Source organism: Notamacropus eugenii, chromosome 3, assembly GCF_028372415.1.
Source record: "Notamacropus eugenii isolate mMacEug1 chromosome 3, mMacEug1.pri_v2, whole genome shotgun sequence".
Classification (NCBI taxonomy): Eukaryota; Metazoa; Chordata; class Mammalia; order Diprotodontia; family Macropodidae; genus Notamacropus; species Notamacropus eugenii.
In genome coordinates, this window is record NC_092874.1 from 106,874,208 (window position 1) to 106,892,529 (window position 18,322).

The window sequence follows — 18,322 nt, forward strand, 5'->3', positions numbered from 1 at the left end:
ACAAGGTCTCTGTCATTACAGATCACTGAACATGAAAACATCCAGTGGGCCTTCTGTGTGAAATACCCATGTTCCAAAACACTGGTCTTGAGAAAGACTAGAATACAAGGAGACCCTACTGATGCCAAAAATAAATAAATACCTCCAAAAAAGTTAAGTAATTGGCTTGGCATTAAAAAGAGATTATTTTCTTAGTCTGCTATTTGTCACTCTATCTCTGGATTCCAGGCATTTTCAATGACTGTCCCCCAGGCTTAGAATACTCTCCCTCCCTCCTTATATCAGAGTCCTAGCTTCCTTGAAGTCCCAACCAAAATCCCATCTCACACATCTAGCTTTTCTAAATTTCCCTTTAATTCTAGTACTTTCCCTCTTGAGAAGTTTACCTTGTAACCTTGACCATTGTGATTCCTGGAAAAAGGATAAAATGCCCCAAGCTGCATCCACCGCCTGCAGAGTTCTTCTGAGACATTGTTAGCATAACCACAGATGTCAGGGCCCACCTGAAATCATCACAAATTATGGACTTGGATCTTTTTTTGTGCATGATTTATTTGGGGTTTTTTTATTTATTTTTAGCGTTCTCACTACCCTTTTATCATTTTGTTCCTAATGTTGATCCCTGTGATGTAAGCATATTTCACTGGTCGCATTTTTTTTCCTGACTTCCATTATGATAAAGATGACATCCCTGCACTTGAACTTTGCTAGATTCCCTTTAGAAAGCAACTCAAACTAGAAATAAAGGAGGCTTTTGGCCAATATTAATCTGGAAGAAACATTTATTCCCAGTAGAGAAGCTTGCAACTTTCTAGTGGTGATGCTTTCTATAGTATGTGCTTTGTGGAAAGGTAGAAGTAAGAGCTTACCATAGGAATACCAAACAGGTTGAACTCAAGCACACCAGGTATAGACCAACGAAGGTCATTCCATGTGGCTGCGTTGTCCCCCAGCCAATGGGCTGCAAATTTGCCTGACCCGGCAAATGTAGAGCGTGTCACAATAAAGCTTCTCTTATTGGGGAAGATGGTTTTTACAGCCCTGCAAAGGAAAAATGAAGAGACAGGCAACTGAACAGTTTTGCTCACCTTCAGGGATTGAGCAAACGTTATGTTGAATCTGATTTTACTCATTTCGATTAATTTCAAAAACAAAACCAAAAGCCCCACAGGCCTACAGTGACACAGGTATACAATTTTGGTTTTGTCCAGGCCTATGAATCCTTAGAGAAGAAACTTCCTCTACAACGCAGATTGTTAAATGATCTATAACTTCTCATTTTAGAAAACTGTCTGTGGCAACAAAAGGTTGAAGGACTTGTTAAGTCATTTTTCAGTAGTGTCCAAATCTCTGTTGACTCCATTTGGATTTTTTTGGCAAAGATACTGGAGAGTTTTGTCATTTCCTTTTGCAACTCATTTTATAGGAGGAAACTGAGTCAAATGGAGTTAAGTGACTTGTCTAGGGTCACACAACTAGTAAGTTTCTGAAGTCAGAATTGGACTCCAGAAGAGTAGTCCTCCTGACTCTAGGCCTCAGCACTCTGCATTATGGTGCCACCCACCTGCCCTTTTAAAGGACTTCCCCAGGGTCATATGAAAGGAAAGAAAGAATCAGACTGAAGACTCCAGAATAACACTGCTAATATCTGAGGTCAGATTTGAATTCAAGTCTTCCTGACCCTAGACCCAGAATTCAGTAGCAATTATAATTTGCTCCCTCTCAGAGACAGAGACAGAAAGAGAGGACAGAGTTCAGAGACAGAGCCAGAAACAAGAATCTTGTTTGGAATATTATTTTAAACAAGTAGGCCACTGGCCAGGATTTACAAATAATTCTGTCAAATAGGAACTTTCCTTGTAATGACATCAACTATTTGAATCACATAAGATAAACTCTCTTTCTCCCATTGGTTTTATATAGACCCCAGACATAATTCTTGAATTCATGTGGCTTATGACCTTATGAGACAGAAGAGATTTTTGAATGACTAAATATTAAATATTCATTATGAGTGAATGAAATATTCAAGAAATTAGGAGAAAAGATGTCTTCAACTGCCTCTTACCTTCTGTTCCCAAGATTCACCCAGGGAGACAGAACATTGCTACTGATAACTTCTCCGATTCGTTTCTTTGTTCTTATGAGTTTCAGGGAAAAGAAAAGGACAAATGGGGAAACTGTTTTCTTTAGGGGAGGATTTTTTGCCATTGATTCATTTCCAAAGTTTGAAGAATTGCTAAGGGCCTTGAGCCTAAGCTAGTGCCAAAGAGACCTTAGAAAAAGTGAACCAAAGTATCCTTCTCTAAGTCAACAATTCCATCTCATTGCTTACTTCAAAAACTAGATTAAAAAGTGAGGCAAAATAAAAAGCCCTGCTTGACAAAATTATTTCCAAATCCTGGTTGCATTTCCATTTCTTTAAAATAACATTCTGCCCAAGATTCTTGTCCTTTGCTACTGGTTGCCATGGGATCTAACCTGTATACTAGTTACTCTACTGGGATGCCAGAGGACCAGAACTATAGATCCTGGTGGCCTTTTAAAATTCTGTCTCTTGATGATGCTCTTTCCCCTAGGTCTTTCTTGACTGTTATATTTATTCAAACTAAATGTTCAGTCATTTAAAAAGCCATCGACAAGGTGCTAGATCAAAAGTTATTTATAATTTTAATAATTCAGTACCAAATGGGGAAATGATTTATCATAGAAGAGGAAATGATAAGAGAAAGAGATCAAAGATATGTGATAAAGACCAGTCTTTTCACAGTAGAAATGTTTCTTTATCCTTAACCTTAGCTCCCTCTTTCCAACCATGCCCTTCTTGATGCAAAACATTGCTCCATTCCATGACAAATTATTTAAATTAATGAATACTTTGCATATAGTTGGTTATTAACATTTTTCCTTTTTTTCCGCCAGCTCCTCTGCCTCCCAAATTATATTTCTAAAAAAATGAAAGTCTTCTGCTTTCCATACACCCTACGTCTTTGGTACCACATACTACAGATGAGGGCACATTAGCAAACAAATGTAAGCTGAAACCATAGATATTTGTTGAATGCAATTTGATGGGTGCTGTCCTTACTCTTCTGTCGCGATTGCCATGGAGTAGCCATACAGATTATGGACATCATAGTGTTTGCCCCAGTGCTGAACTGCATCCATGCAAAGGGTCTTAGCAGGCAAGAAGTGGTCCAGTATTCCTAAAGAGGAAAAAGGAAGCAATTGATGAAAACCTAGGTCATTATGACATTGGTCAGTTTCCAAAACATAATCCGAAATTCAAGTCCTCAGGAAAGTTTGTGCTATATAATTTTAAAAGATGATGCTACTTGTAGCACAAACAACACCAGATTTAGAGTCATAAGAGGTAGGTTCGTCTGAGCCCCACCTTTGCTATTTAATGTCATAGATCATAGGATTATAGAGTTTAGAGTTGGGAAAGACCCTAGAGATCAGTCAATCTAATCCACTAACTTTATAGATAAAGAAAACGTATCCCAGAGGGGTTAACTGATTTGCCCAGGGTCACATGCCTCGGGTGATCGCTCTCCTTCACGTGTAAACTAGGGACAGCAATGCTTGTACTACTTAGCTCACAGACTGGTTGTGAGGATATAACGTATCGAACGAACACAAAGTTTTTTATAAGCAATAAAGCAGCACAAAACTATGAATTGCTGTTAGTGTTATTATTATTTCTCCAATATCATTTTTGCATATCTCTGCAGTAGTAGAGAGCTACTGAGACATTCATATTCTCCCACCTAGTATCTCTTCTGTATTTGTTGGATCAGGAGTCTAGTTTGGAGTCTATGTGGGACTAAACAAATCTAACTAGTCCTAGAAGGGAACCCATGATGTGAGTAATTGGCTCAGTGCATAAAGGGCTGTGACTGATGTCAGGAAGACCTGAGTTCAAATCCAGCCTGTGTGACTCTGGGAAAATCACTTATCCTCCATCTGCCTCAGTTTCATCAACTGTAAAATGAGTATCATAAAAGCATCTACTTCTCAAGATTTTTGTGAAGACTCAATGAGATAACATTTGTAAAATGCTTAGCACAGTAGCAAGTACTTAATAAATGTCTGCCCCCTTCTTCTCCCTCCAAAACTCCCCCAACACTAGCTTTATCCTTATAACCATTCTCATATCAATGGGAGAAGTGCAGCTCAAGGCACCTAGATGGCTCAGTGGATAGAGCACTGGACCTGAAATCAGGAAGACCTGAGTTTAAATCTGGCCTCATTCATTTACTGGTTGTGTGACCCTACTAGGCAAGTCATTTAACGTCTGTTTGCATCAATCCACTAGAGAAGGAAATGGCAAATGATTTCAGTTTCTTTGCCAAGAATACCCCAAGGACAATATGGTTCACAAGGTCACAAATAGTCAAACACAACTGAATGACTGAACAGCAATAGTTCAGTCACAGTCAAATAAATAAAAACTTGGGGAAAGCTTGAATTATCCATTCTATTGGAAATTTGTAAGTCGATATACCTTTTCCAAACTATTATCTACCTGACTAGCACGTATTATTATAATTAGAAATCACTTTCTGGGCAAAAGTAACAGGAGGGATATAGCAGGAAATGTAAGTGATGTAAAAACAAAAGATAACAATAAAAATTTATTTGAAAAAAAATCTATGCCAATCATTTGACACTTTACATATGGTTCCATGCACTGTTATTAATCTTTTTATATCTGATTTCTGCCTCCTACAAGAACAGTCACTATATCTTATACCTCTCTTTATGTTCCCAGAACCCACCATGGCCCCTCAAACATAAGTGCTCAGTTCAGCACTCCTGATCTTTTAATTGCTAAATCCAGGGGCCTTTGCCCAGCATTCCTCCTCCTTTGCCACAACTCTTCCTTATTGTTGTTATTATTTGTTAGTGAGGATGATAATAATAATTAATAAACTCACTACTCTTAGCTTTTGTGACACTATATTCTCTTAGGTCTCTTCTAGCTTCTCACTAACTATTCATTTCTAATATCTTCTTTAGTTCCATCCAGATTTCTAAATACTGATATGGACTAAGATTTTGCCCATGACCTTCTTTTCTCCTCTCTATACTTCTTTTCCTCTGTTGTAGGAGTAGTAGAAAAAGCCCTTGACCTACAGTAAGACCTGAGTTCAAGTTGTGGCTGAAATTTCATTTACTGTGTAACTTTGGACAAACCACTTCACCAACCTGGACCTTTTCTTGCTTGTAAAATAAGAAAGTTCCTTCCAGGTTAATCATTTTCACAGTTCAACTATCATCTCCCTATAGGTAATGTCCAAGTCTATATGCCTAGTAGTGACTTTTCTTCTGAGTATCAATTTCACGCCTCCCATTACTTGAAGGTAACTGTACCTGCATGTCTGACTATTACTTCAAATTTAATATATATAAAACTTAGATCACTTCATCCTCCCAAGTCATATGCACTTTCTAGCTTCTCTGTTTCTCTTTAGTATATCACAATCTCCCCTTCACTTAACCTCCTTCTTCCTCTCTATCTCCCTTCCAATAATAATAATAATTAATAGTACTAATAGTAGTAGCTGGTATTTGTTTAATACTCTAAGGTTTACAGTACTTTGCAAGTATTATATCATCCTCACAACGATCCTGAGAGGTAAATGCTTTTATCATCCCCATTTTACAGAATAGGAAACTGAGGCACAAAGTCCTTAAATGACTTATCTAGGGTCACATAACTAGTATAAGTTGGAGGCCATATTTCTACTCAGGTCTTCCTAACTCCAGGTCCGGTGCTCTATCCGCCAATCAGTCATTAAATCTTCTGATCTCTCCCCATTGCTTTCCTATCCATTTCCTCTTTCCCATTACTTCCACCCCAATCTAAGACATCATTCTCTGTTACCTAAATTACTGCCTATCTCCCTTCTTTCTCCTTCAATCCATTCTATACATCATGAACAGGTTAATTTTCCTAAAAATTTATTTGGAACATGTCACAGTCAGTTGCAACAAAAAGCAATGACTCCCCATTGCCTAAGAAATAAAACGTCAGATTATTTAGCCTGACATAGCCCTATCTAATCTTGCTCCAATAGTACTTATTTTTCCTGATTAATTTCCCACAATTCTCTTGAATGGCAGATTTACCTGCATGGGGTCTATAACCTCCGTTTAGCTACACGATAGCATGGTGGAGTGTCAAGAGTACTTGGCTTAGACTCCAGACATCTGGATTTAGTCTCAGTATCCGTCACTCACTAACAGCTTCAGGCAGATCACTTAACCTATCTGAGCCTGTTTCTTCATCTGTAAAATGGGTTCAAAAATTGACTCCTACTACCTACCTCTGAAAAACTGCTTTATAAATTGTAAAATGTAACCCAAATATATGCTATGAAAATGACAATGACTGCAATCACCATCATTATTTCACAGTTTATTTCTGTGGGTTAGGACTACCTGCACCTAGCAAAGGGTGAAAACTAGCCAACATTCTCCTTTCTTTGTGCACATTTATGCCTGAATCCATTAATAGAAGAGGTCCCCATCTGTCCTTGTATAATTTAGAATGACAAGCACATCTGGCTAGTTAACAGTCAACATCCCATTCAAAGGATCAGTCCCATGACTTACTAGGAGTAAATGGGGGATAGTTCAGGTTGCTATTGGAACATCCAGTAGATGAACCATCATCAAAGTTGGAGGGTTCGTTCATATCCTAGAGAGACAAAAATGGAGAAATGTAAAGCATAAGGTGTGACTAGCAAAACCTCTAGTTTGTATTTATCTGCTTTATTTTTTTAAGAAATCAGGGGAATTACTCAGCTAATTATACCCTTTAATTATGACCTGTGGGTCTCATGGACCTAATGTGAAATGGATTTCCAACTGCACTCTCTACCTATTTAGGTAATGGCTTGCTTTGTTCTTTTGAACATAACATCTACTGTATTTTCCCTTAGTATTATTCAGTCATCTCAATCGTTTCTAACTCTTCATGATCCATTTAGGGGTTTTCTTAACAAAGATACTGGAGTGGTTTCACCATTTCCTTCTCCAACTTATTTTACAGATGAGGAAACTGAGGCAAACAGGGTTAAGTGACTTGTCCAGAGTAACACAGTAAGTGTCTAAGGCCAGATTTGAACTCAGGAAAATGGTTCTTCATGACTCCAAGTCCAGTCCTCTATCTGCTACACCACCTATTGACCTTTAATGTACATGAGATAAGACCTACACCTAAGAGAAAGGTCATTTTTTTTCTTCACAGAAGATGGAGCACAGTGTAGTGGAACAAACCTAAGGCTAAGGAAGCAGGAAACTGTGGGGTGGGGAGACACGGTGGGGGGGGGGGGGGGGGTGAATCCTGGCTCTGCCACAGTCAAGCTGTGGGACTTCCAACAAATCATTTAACCCCCATGTCCTTATTTGTGAGATGAGGAGGGTTGACTTAAAGGTTTCCAGTGACTCTGTTTTCTCTAAGATCAAATAAAAACTCATTTCTGCAAAACCCTTCACAGTCTGGCTATAATCCACCTTTCTAAGTTTTTTATACACCAAAACTTCAGACAGGAGCTCAACCCTTCCATACTCTGGCTAAACTTGTTCTGTTGCTGTTGCAAGAGGCTACAGGTCCCTTCTCCCATTGGTGAGTTCTTGCCCATTTTGGGGACGGGATTACAAACCAGCCCCTTATTCTCTCATCTTAAATATCTGTTCCCATGTAGATGCTTCCTTTCCTCCACTCCTTACTCCATCCATGAGTTTTAGCTAGTCTTTTGTGTATTATCTTCCTCCACCAGAATGTAAGGTCCTTGAGGGCAGAAACCACCTTCTTTTTTGCTTGTATTAGCATCCCCAAGTGTCTAGCACACAGTAAGTGCATAATGCCTCTTAACTGACTGCTGCTCACACACAACATCCAATCTCCCATCTCTCCTCTCCAATCTGTCCATTAGTCCAGGAATGCACTCCTTTCTTCTTCTCTGTCTATTAGAATATCTAGATTCCTTCAAAGCTTATTCTCAAATTTTCCTTCTATGCAAGGTTTTCCCTAATCTTCTCCACCAGGTTCTAATGCCTCTTCCTTAAATACTTTATATTTACTTAGTAAATATTCTGTATGTATCTCCGTAACTCTTTTGATGGCAGAACCTGGTTCATTTTTATCTTTGAATCTTCTGCATCTAGCACAGTGACACAGTGGATAGAGGGTCAGGAGTCAGGAAGTTCTGAGTTCAAACATATCTTTAGATACATGCTAGCTATGTTAACATAGGCAAGTCAATTCATCCTATTTGCCTCTGTTTCCTCATCTGTAAAATGATCTGGAGAAGGAAATGGAAAATGATTCTACTATCTCTGCCAAGAAGACCCTAAAAGGGTTGATGAAGAATCAAACACTACTGAAAAGAACTAAACTTAAAAACTGTCCAGAATAGAGTTCTAGCATCTCAGGGCTTAATAAAATACTGATTTTTGATTCTCAGGGCTCTTCCAGGTCTAATTCTGCCTAATCTATTAATTTGGACAACATTATTTGAATACTAAGTTACTAAAAGATATGCAATTCACTCCTCTTTTCCGCTTATCCTTTCCTCCTCTCTTCTCTACCATTTGAAATATAAGAATATGAAAGGAGAAAATATTTTAACATTCTAAATACTGGTTCCCTCAACAGCCCCCATCCCGATGACTCACAATCCAGATTCCATCAAATTTGATCTCCTCATAGAAAAGTCTGAACTCCTCTGCCCACCACTGTGCACACTTTGGATTGGTGTAGTCTGGAAAGACCGTCTTGCCCGGCCATACCTGCATCAGAGAAAAGAATTCAGTGACAATGAATGAAAACACATTGAAAGAAAACACAAAAGAGGACTATGGAAACTAAACGTTTGATTATACTCGAATAGACCCAAACTCACTTCAGGTTGGGGCACGAAGCATTCTATCAAGCTTTTAAACTATTATTTGGTAGTAGCCAAATAGCCCTACAAAACATTTTGTGTCAGAGGAAGGGAAGGAAGAAGTGGGTAGGTTTGCTGTGAAACTCAGACAAGGAAACTATCATTTCACTATGTAATGGCTGAATTAAATCAAATTTCTTCATACTTCAACTCAGATTGTATAAAAGGAGACATTAAAGAAGGCATAATCTCCTTGATTATTTCGTGTTTATATTTTTATCTCCAGCAACTAACAAATATTTGGCACATAGTAGGTATTCATTTATTGAATAATTGATTGAGGATCACACATAAGAATTGTGACTCCCACCCAGAGATGCAGTACTAAGTTTTTCCAGTGTTCATTTAATAATTAACACTGATTAATTTCATACACTCATACTAGAAAATCCATCTATTCACTCTTTCTTGTTCATTCCCTATTACTCTCCATCTAGGAATAATAATTACTAATAATAGCTAACATCTACATAATGCTTACTAGGTACCAGACATTGTGCTAAGCATTTTATAATGACTATCTCATTGGATCCTCACAACAACCCTGGGAGGTAGATGCTATTATTATCCCCATTTTACAGATGAAAAAACTGAAGCAAAAGGAGGTTAAATAACTTGCCTAGGGTCATATAACTAGTAAGTAACTGAGGCTGAATCTGACCTCATGTCTTCTTGACTGCAGGTACAGCACTCTATCTATCGAACCAAACCTTGTAAAATGCTTCTTAATTTTCCCAAACTCACTCTCTCAGCAAAAGACCTAATTTCTCACTTTCCAGGGCTGGTTGAGTATGAACAACTGGTGAGACTGCCCCTTGTTGCACATTTTCAACTCAAAATATCATTCAATAAATATCCAAGTGTCTCTGGGGTAGTGGGAGAGGGAACAAGCATTTATTAAACACTTACTATGTGCTAGGCTTGTGCTAAGTACTTACAAATAATATCACATTTGATCATCACAACAACTCTGGGAGGAAGGTGCAATTATTATCTCCAATTTTATAAATGAGGAAACTGAGATTGAGGTTAAATGACTTTCCCAGGTTCATATAGCTAGTAAGTGTCTAAAGACAAATTTGAACTGAGATCTTCCTGACTTCAGGGCCAGCACTATATCCATTGTGCTATGTAGCTGCCCCCAAGAGATGCTATGCTAGGCACTATGTGTACAAAGATAGAGGATATCACAGTCCCTGACCTCAAAGGGGATGGCTATGTAGATGAAGAGTGGTGAAAGAACACAAGATGGAAACAGGGAAGAATTAGTTCAATTTCTAATGTACATGAAAAGGAGTAGAGTGAAATTAGGCTAGAAAGGAAAACTCAAGATACGGTACGGATGACCTTAAATACAAATCTAAAGAGATTACACTTTATGCTAAAGGCAATAGGAAAACACTAACGTGTTTTACCAACAATGACATAATCAGGCTTATACATTATGAAGACTACTTTGGCAGCTATTTGAAGGATGAATTAGGAAGTCAAGAGATGAACCCACTAGTCCGTAACAATTGCTCAGAAAACTGGAAAACAGTCTGGAAGAAATTAGGTTTTAATCAACATCTCATACTATGCACAAAGATAAACTCCAGATGTAAAGACCTAGATGTAAAGAGTCACATCCTATACAAATTGAGAGGAGCAAGGGAGGCAATACCTTTTGAATGATGGCCAAATAAGGGATAGAGAGGATCACAGAAGGTGAAATGGACAATTTTCACAAGTACTTAACACAATGCCAGACATATAATAGACACTTAATAAATGCCTAATCTTGCCTTCTTTTCTTCTGTTTACATATAACTAAAATGCATTTTCTTTATCAATAATATCAATGCAGTTTAAAATTAGAAGTTAAGTGGGAAGAAATACATACAGAAAATGCACATGAATCTATGTAGGTCTGATACCCAAAATATACTGAAAGTTAATTCAAATATGTAAGAACAAGAGCCATTCCCCAATAAATAGTCAAAGGATAGTAATAGACAATTTTGAAAGTAATAAATTCAAGCTATCATTAGCCATATAAAAATGCTCCAATCAGTAATAATAAGAAAAATGTGTATTAAAGCAACTCTGGAGTTCTTACACTCATCAGATGGGCAAAAATCATTTTTTTTAAAAAAAGGAAAATGACTGTTGTTGGAAAGACTTTAGCAAAAAGGCACATTAATAATGAAGCTGTGAATTCCAAAATAACCATCCTGGAAAATAATTTGGAACTGAAATCAAAAAATCACTAACGGTTTTACCTCAGAGAAATCAAAGAAAGAAGCAAAGGATCTACAAAAAAGGATGTACAAAAATATGCATAGAAATTCAATTTGTAGTAGGCAAAGAACAATAAATTAAGGGGATGTTCACCAATTGATGAATGACAGAACAAATGGTGATATATGAATGTAATAGAACATTATTGTATCATAAGAAATTATGGAAGGGAACATTTCAGAGAAACCCAGAAATATAAGGACCGAAGTAAACAAAACTAAGGGGAAAAATTTATAACATAACATTTTAAAGCAAAACAATTTTGAAAGACTTAAGAACTCTGACCAATGTAGCAACATAGGGATTTTTAGCCAGGGCCAAGGTAAGAAATGTTTTGCATAACTATGGTTATTTGTCCCAAGGCTTTTGTTTCTCTTTTCAATAGGAAGAGGGGAAATTTGAGATGAAAAGCAGGATTACAGTAAATGTTGGCAAAAAGAAAAATGAAAGAAAAAGGAGTCATTAAAACTTGTTTTTAATGCATTGAAGAACACAGAAGGAAATTCAAAAGGAAGTACAGAATAGGTTTGAAAGTGCCATGTTGAATTTGGCATATACCTTTTAAAAAAAAGAAGCTATATCAACTAGATATTCACAGATATATGGATTCTACACAATCATCTTTTCCCCTCTGTTTTATTGTGTTCATGAAAATACTGTGGCATATTGTTTGCTTGTTTGTGTGAGGGGGTGGGGTGTAGAGGGAGTTCTTAAGTGCAGAAAGTTTAAAATTTTTAAAAAGAGAGAGACTGAAAGCAGATCAGTTAGGGGTCAGAAATTCATCACTTCAAAATACCTGGGTAGTTTCATTCAATCAGAGGTAGCTAGATGGCACAAAAGAGAGTAGCAGACATGTAAGCAGGAATACCTGAGTTCAAATTCACTCTCAGACTTTTTAACTGTGTAACACTGAGTTAAGATACTTAACCTCTGTCTTAGCTTCCTCATCTGTAAAATGGGAATAATAAGAGGACTATGTCGTCCAGAGGCTGTTGTGGAAATCAAATAATATTTGTAAAATGTTTTAAAAACCTTAAAACAGTATATAAATGCAGCTATTCTTATTATTATCTTGGAGAACAGTGGAGATAGATGTTGAAAGAAAGATTTTTTTAAGACCTTGAATGTCAGGTTAAGAAATTTGTACTTTATTCTGTAAGCAAAAGGGAACTGTATAAAGTTTTAGACAGAGAAGAGTGACAAATGGGTACTAGGTGCAGGGAGAACTGTGCTCTAGGAAATTAATCTGGTCATATTGTACTGAATAGAGAAAATAAAGGCAATAGACCAATTAGACAATTGTAGGCATGAGGTGACAATGACCTAAAATAGAAGATGATCATAGTGACAGAAAAGGAGAATGTGAGAAGCATTTACTTCCACAATTTGCATTTATTTCATTAGTATTAACTAAGTACTTCCTTCACTGATGCATGGTCAAACATGGTCAAAAAAATCATCACTTGGTACCCTGTTTCCTGATGACGAACCTTTCAGCAATTGCTAGGGTGATCCTTAGATGCCAGATACACAGTTCATCATCAAAGAAGTCAGTCCATCAGTCAATAAACATTTGTTAAGTGCCTACTATTGCCAGGCCCTATGCTAAAGCTGGAAGGGCCAGTAAAACTGACCAATTAGATATAGAGAAAGAAAGAGAAAAGGGAATCAAGGATGACTCCTTCCTCCACAGAACAACATATGGAGCTTGTTTCCACATCAGTGCCCATTTCCATCTCTGTTTTTTGCTCCTGCTAGCTTTCCTATTTTCCCAAATTCTCTCCTTCTTCCTCTCAGTTCATTTAGGTCCTACACTGCCTTCTATACCCAGATCCAGCCCTCCCCTCTTGTTCTCAGTAATTATCTCTTCTTATGGGATCTGCAGTACCGCTACCTTTATACCACTGCCCTTGGCATATGTAACCCGACATTTTCATTCATTTTTTCATAGGTAGATCTCAACTACCATTTAAAGCTGAAACTACCATTTTGTATTTCTAGAGCTACAAAATATTGATACCACAAGTCTCTCGAATTTTTGTCTGCTCCTAGAATTGTATTTGATATTAAGTACTTAATAAATGTTTATTAATTGAGTGATCAAAACCATAAATGAATTTCATGATTCTCAAATTGGGCATGTCCTTTTACTTTTTCCAAGCAAAAGTTTGTTCTTTTTCTTCATGAATCAGGTGAAAATGTTCAAGAAATTTTTACTTCTTTAATCATAAGAATCAAAGCTAACATTTCCTTAGACTTCTTGGGCAGATAGGTAGCTTTCCTAGAATGCCTTTGAGCTTGTTAGAAGTCATCCATTCTAAAACCTGGAAAGACTTATATGAACTGATGCTGAGTGAAGTGAGCAGAACCAGGAGAACATTGTACACAATAACAGCCATAGTGTGCGAGGACTGATTGAGACTTAGCCCTTCTCAGCAATGCAGGGACCTAAAACATTTTCAAAGGACTCATGATGCAAAATGCCATGCACATTGAGAGAAAGAACTATGGAATTTGAATGCAGAGTGAAGCAGACTGTTTTCTTTTTTGTTTTATTTAGTTACAATTTACATTATACCAGGATTTTACTCTGTAGCCAAAGATCATAGAATTTGACATCTATAGGAATAGTGTCATTGCCTTCCTCTGGTCCCAGTCCCTCAGACAATCTATGGTTCTCTCCCATTATTACCTCCCCAATGATTGGCGTCACTCCATCTGATGCATTGACCCATATCTTCATGTCTGAGCCCCGGTTATAAGGGCCGTAGTTGAGAGACTCAGTGGCAATGGCTGGATCCTATAAGAGAATAAGACATGAAGGAGAGAAACTACTAAAGGAAAGAGGAAGAGGTCTATAGGCTGGGGGAAAGAGGGAGGAGGAGCTGCATACCACAATAATGACATATTTCTGTCCATGGTTGTGTAAATCCTCAGCAAACTCAGGTAGGTCCCTAAATAGTACTTTATCATAAGTGAAGTCCTTATTTCCATCCATGTAGTCAATATCAGAGTACTGAACATCCTGTAAGAACAACGCAGAAAGCACTATATGTGAAACATTGATAAAAATCACACAGGCTCTACCAAAAAAAAAAAAAAAAAGCCAAAACCCATCTATATACAATCAATCCAAAATACCCTCTCTCTCATCATTACTCCCTTCCCCCTCTTTGGACTAATACTTTTTTTTTTTTTTAATTCACTTTCCAATGCTACCCTTGAGGTTTATTTTTAACCCAATTACATATACATATATATGTATGTATGTGTGTATGTATGTATGTATGTATGTATGTATGATATAGGCAATGCAGAGAGAGCCACATAATGAGATCAATTCTGAGCCATAAAGCTGAGGTAACAATCCCAAGGAAGACCTTCGATCTTTGTATTTTACCTTTTCACGCAGTCCCTCAAAGTCACAGCTTACTCTCCAGTACAGCATACACGCATAGACATACACTTAAAACTTAATAAGTGACTAGGGTAAGGGTGGGGAACCTGCAGCCTCAAGGCTACGTGTGGCCCTCCAGGTGCTCACGTGCAGCCTTTTGACTGAATCCAAATGGTTTGTTCTGTGAAGTTTGTGTTCAGTCAAAGGACCACGTGAGGACCTAAAGGGCCGGCCACGTGCGACCTCCCCTCACCTTGAGGCCATAGGTTCCCCGCCCCTGAACTAGAGCACAGAGAAAATCTTGGGACAAAACCTTATACACAAATTAGGTGGCTGAGTGGGTAGACTCTTTGACCTGGAATCGGGAAGAACTGAGCTCATTTCTGGCCTCAGATATTTACTACATATTCGACTCAGGGCAAGTCACTTAAACCTCTATTTGCCTCAGTTTCCTCCACTGTAAAATGGGGATAATAATCACACAGCTCCTAATGCTGCTTTGAGGAATGAGAAAATATTTATAGAGTGCTTTGCAAACCTTAAAATGCTATATAAATGTTAGCTATTATTAAATTAGATAAGCGACAAGAATACTTCCTCTCCATACTCACTTTATCTTAACAAAAATTGCTCTTGTGGAGGAGAGTCATCCTTGATCCTCTGATTTCTGATTCTTAATTGTAACCCCACCAATTCCCAACCCCATTCAAAGCCCAAAAACTTACTCTTTATGTTGTTCGATCATGGAGAAAACAGGATATTTTCAGTCTGGATTCCCCAAATCTTAACCTCATATCATATAACACATCATAGAACAAGAAGTGTTTCTGACATTCTAAATGGATATATTGCCTTGATCTTCTAATCACATAAATTTCTAGACTCATTTCTATATCTTCATTGCCTCCCCAGCCTCCATTGTAAAATTTTTGTTGTTTAGTCATGTCTGACTCTCCTGACAAAGATGCCATGACCTTCTTCAGCTCATTTACAGGAAACTGAGGCAAATGGGGTTAAATGACTTGCCCAAGGTCACAGAGCTAGTATTTGCTGTAAGAAAAAGAATCCCTGTCTTTGCCTACCTATGTTCTTATTTTACTTCTCTGCTTTTGCTTTTTAGACTTTCTAAATAAATTTCTTCTCCTTTTCATATCTGCCACTTCCAGTCCATAACTCCTCAGTCAGTGATAATAATAACCAATTGTTTTTGAAAAACATGCTTATGTAATACATCAAAGTGCTTTAGTTATAATATTCCCAGCAATACCACTTCTAGGTCTACATTCTGAAGAGATCATAAAAATGAGGAAAGGACCTGCATATACAAAAATATTTATAGCAGCTCGTTATGTGGTGGCCAAGAATTGAAGGAATGTCCATCAATTGGGGAATGGCTGAACAAGTTGTGCTATATGAATATAATGGAATACTATTGTGCTATAACAAATGACAAGCAGGCGGTCTTCAGAAAAACCTAAGCAGATTTATATGAACTGATACTGCATGAAATGAGCAGAACTCGGAGAACATTATACATAGTAAAAGCCACATTGTGTAATGACTGACTTTGATACACTTAGCTCTTCTCAGCAATGCAATGAACTAAGACAATTTCAAAAGATTAATGATGGAAAATGCCATCCACCTCCAGAGAAAGAACTTTGGAGTCTGAATGGAAGCATACTCTGTGCTCTCTTTTTCTTTTGTTGTTTTGTTTCTTTTCTCATAGTTCTATTAATTCTAATTCCTCTTTACATCATGACTAATGTGAAAATACATTTAATATGAATGTAGAAGAAGAGCCTATATCAGATTGCATGCTTCTTGGGGAGGGGGAAAAAATTTAAAACTCAAAATCTTATGGAAATGAATGTTGAAAACTAAAAGCAAATTAATTATTTAAAGAATTGCACACAGTTATCATGTCTAAACTTCAGTTACATTTCAGTCACTCTCATCCCAACTAGATGGCAATTTCTATCAATTAATATTCTCTGCATTCTCAGTATGGTGTATAGCATGGTACATTTTCCCTGTTGTTGCTGTTTGGTCAGTCAGTCATACTGGACTCTTCATGACATTGTGGACCTCCGTCCGTGGGGTTTTCTTGGCAAAGGTACTGGAGTAGTTTGCCATTTCCTTCTCCAGTGGACCACTGATCCACAGGCAAATAGGGTTAAGTGACTTGTCCAAGGTCAAACAGCTAAAAAGTTTGTGAGGCTCAGATCTCTGAGACTAACACTCTATCCACTGCATCATCTGGCTGTCTTATATCATCCTTATGTCAGAACTCTGGAAAAAGAATTAGGAAACCTGGCTTCTAGTCTTAATAACTAGCTTCACAGCTTTGGAGGAATTACTTTCCCCTTTCTGAACCTCACTTTCTTACCTGTAAAATGAAAGGATTTGATTACATCTCTCAGGGGGCTTCCTATTCTAATATTGGAGAATTTTGAAATTCACAATCAGCTGTCAAGTATTTGTACACAAGAGGCAATGAAGCAGATAATGAGATGCTATAGATAACTCAAAAGTAATTTATGTGCTGTTTTAGATCATAATACGTGTTTTCTTTTTCCCCCTTGTTTTTTTCAGATTTACATTCTTAATTCCCTTAAGCTAAAACTAAAATTATTTGTGAGCTCCTTAAACACACATTGATTGCTAGGCATCAGACAAGAGACAGTGCTAGAGATGTGTTGGGCTTGCAAAGGGTTGATAACTCAGGTTTAAAGACTATTATGGATAATCCACATACAGATAAGTGAGAATTGATTATATCAATGCACCAACATACACTGGTCACTCAGAATCACAAAAAGTTAAGAGTGAAAAGCGACCTTTGAAATTCCATTAACCACAGGGAATTTAATAGATGAAAAAGTGATTGTCCAAAGCAATACAACTACTAAACAGCAGAGCTCGAGTCTTCTCTAGGCCAAGTGCTTTTCACACAACCATCCTACTAAGGTTCATCTTAAATAATACAATTTTTAAAGATATAATAATGACAATATAGATGATATTTAGTAAATTTGACATGAAAAAGCAAATACAATGTCAGTTTCTGATCAGCCATGAGTGGATATACAAATTTTGTTTTCAAATCCATTTCCATATTGTCATATATTATTTTTCTTAAAACACACAGACTCCTCTTTTCAAAGTCCAGGAGTTGGAGGACAAGAACAAATATTAAATCAAAACAATTTTATTTTGGGCAGTTAAGTGACACATCAGCCTGAAATCAGGAAGATTCATCTTGAGTTCAAATCTGGCTTCGGACACTTACTAGCAGTGTGACCCTGGGCAAGTCACTTACCCTGTTTGCCTCACTTTCCTCATCTACAAAACAAGTTGGGGAAGGAAATGACAAACTGCTCCAGCATCTTTGCCAAGAAAACCCCAAATGGATTGGACATGTCTAAACAACAATATTTTATTTTTTCTCCCATAGAAAAGGTGAACTAGCAAGTTGAGGGAGCCTAGCTGCTCTGACTCAGTCTGAAAGGTGATACAAAGAACAGGAGAGTAAGGATTATATAGCCCTCCCTTTGTGGAGCAGCAAATTTAAGAAGCAGAACAGAGAAACAGTACAGTCAGCTTTTAGCTTCTTCATCATTATTGTGAACTCCCAGAACATCTGTGATAACCACATTCACACATAGCTGCAAAAACACTTTCCAAA

General features: G+C 37.4%; 1 protein-coding gene across 1 annotated transcript in view; it reads right to left on the reverse strand.

Moving 5' to 3' along the window:
• The window catches only part of LOC140533147 (uncharacterized), a 212,479-nt gene that overhangs the window by 162,155 nt on the left and 32,002 nt on the right, over positions 1-18,322 (reverse strand). Inside the window, exons 11-17 of the mRNA XM_072652516.1 lie at positions 14,131-14,262; positions 13,930-14,037; positions 8,689-8,802; positions 6,622-6,706; positions 3,089-3,206; positions 870-1,041; positions 387-503 (exon numbers count right to left, since the gene is read on the reverse strand). Of these exons, the coding sequence (XP_072508617.1) occupies positions 387-503; positions 870-1,041; positions 3,089-3,206; positions 6,622-6,706; positions 8,689-8,802; positions 13,930-14,037; positions 14,131-14,262 (846 nt within the window). The remainder of the gene's footprint in view (positions 1-386; positions 504-869; positions 1,042-3,088; positions 3,207-6,621; positions 6,707-8,688; positions 8,803-13,929; positions 14,038-14,130; positions 14,263-18,322) is intronic.